General features: G+C 56.3%; 1 protein-coding gene across 2 annotated transcripts in view; it reads left to right on the top strand.

Annotated features, from left to right (window-relative positions):
• Positions 1 to 2,971, top strand: part of FHL3 (four and a half LIM domains 3) — a 3,497-nt gene extending 526 nt beyond the window's left edge. Inside the window, exons 3-6 of one of the 2 annotated variants that reach the window (XM_009866799.1) lie at positions 518 to 687; positions 866 to 1,052; positions 2,068 to 2,196; positions 2,952 to 2,971. In XM_009866799.1, coding sequence (XP_009865101.1) covers positions 518 to 687; positions 866 to 1,052; positions 2,068 to 2,196; positions 2,952 to 2,971 — 506 coding nt within the window. Of the gene's footprint in view, positions 1 to 517; positions 688 to 865; positions 1,053 to 2,067; positions 2,665 to 2,951 lie in introns of those variants that run through there. The other variant, XM_009866798.1, reaches the window with a different exon arrangement.
• The last annotated feature ends 1,086 nt before the right edge of the window (positions 2,972 to 4,057 follow it).

The following is a 4,057-nucleotide window of genomic DNA, read 5'->3' as shown; positions in this document are numbered from 1 at the left end:
TGAATTTCTGCTCTTCTGCCCCCTGTCACTGCACAGGGCAGCCGGGTACTTTGCTTGTCTGACAAGACAGCAGGCTCCCAAGCTGGGATCACCACAGCAGCCTTGTCTGTCTCTTCCCATTTTTCATGGGGAAGTAAGCTGGGGAGAAGATAACAAAGGGTTCTCTGGGTATTTTCTGGTTTGTGCTGATGGGAAGGAATGACTGAAGGTGTGTGAATGTCCCTGGAGACAGCCCGAGGCAAAGGAGTGTCTTTGCTTGGCTGTTCTGTCACCATCTTCAGAAGCAGGCTACAAGAGGTGTCTCTGCTGGGGCCTCTGTCCCAGCACCACGGCCCTCCCCGTGCTGTGGGGTGTGCTTGGGGCCTCCCTTCTCCAGCCGTCGCATCCTGTGCTGCTCTGGGGAGGGCAGGCGCAAAGCCACGTGTGCAGGACCACGCGTTATCCTGCTCAGCCTCCCCTGTCTCCTGTGTGTGCCTGTGCTGCTCCCTCCTGTCACTGTGAACGGCTCTCCCTGCAGGATCCCGTAAGCTGGAGTACAATGGACAAACCTGGCATGAGCATTGCTTCATATGCAGCAGCTGCCAGCAGCCCATCGGGTCACGATCCTTCATCCCAGACAAGCAGGACTATTACTGTGTCCCCTGTTACGAAAGCAAGTTCGCTCCTCGCTGCACTCGCTGCAAAAAGGTATGTCTGGCCTGACAGCCCACACCCCTGGGTTCTCTGACCTGTGGGCACGCTCTCCACTCCTGTCTGAACCCTGCTGGAGACAGGTTCAGGCCAGTGCCCCAGCCAGCTGCTGGCTGTGCACCGCAGCCTGTGTCCCCGTGCTGACGTGTCACCAGTGCGCGCAATCTTCCCACAGACCCTGACCAAGGGAGGAGTGACTTACCGGGACGAGCCGTGGCACAAGGAGTGTTTCGTCTGCACAGGCTGCAAGACCCCCCTGGCTGGTCAGCAGTTCACCTCCCAGGATGACAACCCGTACTGCATCAAGTGCTTTGGGAACCTCTATGCCAAGAAGTGCAGCGCCTGCACAAAGCCCATCACAGGTGAGCAGAGCAGTCCTGGCTATGGGGCGCTTCTGCAGAGCAGGGCATGGCCTACCTGCCTTGCTTCCAGGCATGTGGTGACTTCTCTGGGTGAAGTTGACCTCTCAAGCGCACGTGTCACCCAGCCCCATGTGGTGCTCATACACGTCTCCATCACACAGGCTTGCTCAAGTGTCTGTGGGCTTGACCCTTCACAGCATGATCTCGTGTTTCTAGTTTGCCTTGTTTGAGGCTGGTTAGAAAGATTATTCACAGACAGGGAAAGCTGGAGACTTCCAGCCATAGCTGCAGCAGCAACTGCCGCAGGGGAGTCCGCACCTGTCATACCTGCCTAAGACAGAGGGTCCTCTTCTGCAGAAACCCCTGAGAGGGTCTAGCCTCCTTCCTGTCCTCCCCCACTTTACCTTTCCCGTTGCAATTCGTGTCTCTTGCTGCTGGGAAAGCAGGCAAAGCCATGAATCAGCTGGTGACTCAGAGGATGACTCTGGCTGAGCACAGGGCAGCTCCCAGGCACCCGCTTCCCATCTGCTCCTCATCGGATTGTTTCAGCCTGGGGAGCAGGGGCTCACAGTCCACAAGTCCAGCCACTGCAGTAGAGGAAGGAAGTTGCCCATGGAGCCTCTGCAGGAGCCTAGGCCTGGGCTGGTGGCGGGAGGGCTCTTCCCAGGATTTCACCAGGACTGTCCTTGGAAGGAGCTGCTCTGGACAGTGCTACCTGGAGCTCCTCACTCACTGTGAAGGTGCAGCTCTGCTTGGTCTTCCTCTCCAGGAAAAAATGGTGGTTCTGGTCCAAGGATCTCAACCCTGCAAAATCTAGTGTGAAATCATATTGGTCCTCTTCTCCCCCAGGAGTGGGGATTCGTCTTTCAGATGTGCTCCATACTGGGAGGAGTGTGGGTGCCTCAGTGCATGTGAAGACCTGACTCGGGTGAACAGACCAAGACTCAGTCTGTGTGTGGGAAGCTTGTCCCAGTTTCCCCAGGAGTTCTAACACTACACTTTGTCGTTCCCATAGGCTTTGGTGGTGGTAAATATGTCTCCTTTGAGGACCGTCACTGGCACCACAATTGCTTTAACTGCGCCCGCTGCAACACCTCACTGGTTGGGAAAGGTTTCATCCCTGACAACGATGAGATCCTGTGCCGTGACTGCAGCAGCGACCTATGAGCCTCCGAGGACACCGTGGGGCAGGGGCTTTCTCTATTCTTCAGGGTCTTTGTGCCAAATACCCCAACAACGGTTCAGGGGCAGGGCACAAGGCACAGGAGATGGGGCCTGACCCTGAAGCACGGTGTGTTCAGGGGTTCCTGTGCCCCTCCCTGAAGGCTAGAGTACGCTATGCTGTGGCTCTGTGCAGAGCCAAAGCTAAATAAAGTTGAAAAAGGAGCTTCAAGACCCCCCCATTATTTACTCTTTCCTTTTGCTTCCAGTCTGACCAGGCACGAGCTGAGCCCAGGGCCCCAGCTGAGCAAAGGGCAGTAGCAGCAACTTCAGCATTGGGCTACTGGATCTGCACGCTGGCAGCATGTATTCGCTCCCCCGGCACAATGCTGACTTCTCTCTTTTCCCCCTTGTGCTTCCCTTGCTCTGTGTGATGCAAGGCAGCAGCTCCCAGTCGATGCGTCCTGGCCAGGCAGGATGGCTTGGCAGCACAGCCTTTCCTGAAGCTTGAGGAGCATGCGTCCTGCCAGATGGGATCCACCTCCAGATTTCTGTAACCACCTCACCATTTGCTCTGCACACCTCTGTGGAGGTGCTGTCGCTCTGATAGGGATGAGGAGCTCAAATCCCCTGCAGGTATGGGATGTTCTACCCCCCCACACCTCTCTGCCTGATTCCTGTCCATCTATCTGAGCTGGAGCTGGTAGGCGTTTGCAAGTGCCTGGCTGAGCCCTGGAGAAGGGTGTGCTGAAGCCTGAGAGCACCAAGGGCTTTATTCCTGTGCCATCCCTCTCATGGGGAGCCACAGGATGGGGATTGCCTCACAGCCCAGCCGCCAGCACTGCAGGTAACACCAAAGACCTTCAGCTCACCCAGGGAGGGGAGTGTTCCCTGCCAGCTTGGTGGGAGTGCTGGGGGGGGCAGCTCTGCAGGACCCACCTGGGGGCTTTGCACCTCCCAAGTCCCTGGCTTGACCCTGACTGTGCAAAATAGGATGTCTTGAGCCATCCCAGGCTCACACAAGGGCTTGAGCCATCCTTGCCGATGGCTGAGCTGGCTCTGGGGCCCCCTCAAGCCCCTCTGCAGGGCTTATGCCTGCCTTGTCTCTACACCCCTTTGGCTTCTGTCTTGCTGGGGCACTTACGCTGAGCCTGCTTTCATGCTTAGACACCTACATGCTTTTCTGAAATCATTTTGTGTTGGTTTTTTTTCCTTTTGTACTCTTTTGTCATGAATATCTGTAATTTTGTAACGAACTGCAGGATGAAGGGGCTAGCCCTCCCCCTCCTGGGCTTCGCTTAGGAATAAAAAAATGTTATGCATGTTGAAGTGTTATTAACTGTGTATGCAGGTCCTTGTTGAACCCTCGTTTGAAAGCTTTGATGCAGGGAAATCAGAGTTTGTGAGTTTGCTATTCTGAGAAGCTTGGAGTGGTCTCTAGAAGGAAGTGTCCTAAACCTCAGCCTCCTGTTTATTTCCTACGGCTTTATACAATAAACCGTTTTGGTGACGCTGGCTCTCATGTGTTTCTCAAACAGCAGGCGCCAGGCAGAGCGCCCTATCCTGGAGACAGTGGAGCCCGGCAGTGCTCATGCCCCCTCCCCATAGAATTCTGTGATTCTGTGCCCCCTCCCCGGACCAGATGTCCAGCATCGGCTGTGCCAGTGCCGTGGGTTACAGCAGAGGAACAGCAGCTGCCTCCTCCTGCTGTGGAGCTGCAGTGGCTTCCTGGTGCCAGGGCTGGCTGTCTGTCCAGGCCTGCTGCCTGTCCGGGCAGGCTGTCCCGCAAGAAGAGCCTGAGCAGTACTTGGCCGGTGCCGTGCGGGCGCGATGCCGCTGGGCTG

Source organism: Apaloderma vittatum, unplaced genomic scaffold (genome assembly GCF_000703405.1).
Source record: "Apaloderma vittatum isolate BGI_N311 unplaced genomic scaffold, ASM70340v1 scaffold28003, whole genome shotgun sequence".
Lineage (NCBI taxonomy): Eukaryota > Metazoa > Chordata > Aves > Trogoniformes > Trogonidae > Apaloderma > Apaloderma vittatum.
This window is presented reverse-complemented; position numbering and strand designations above follow the sequence as displayed.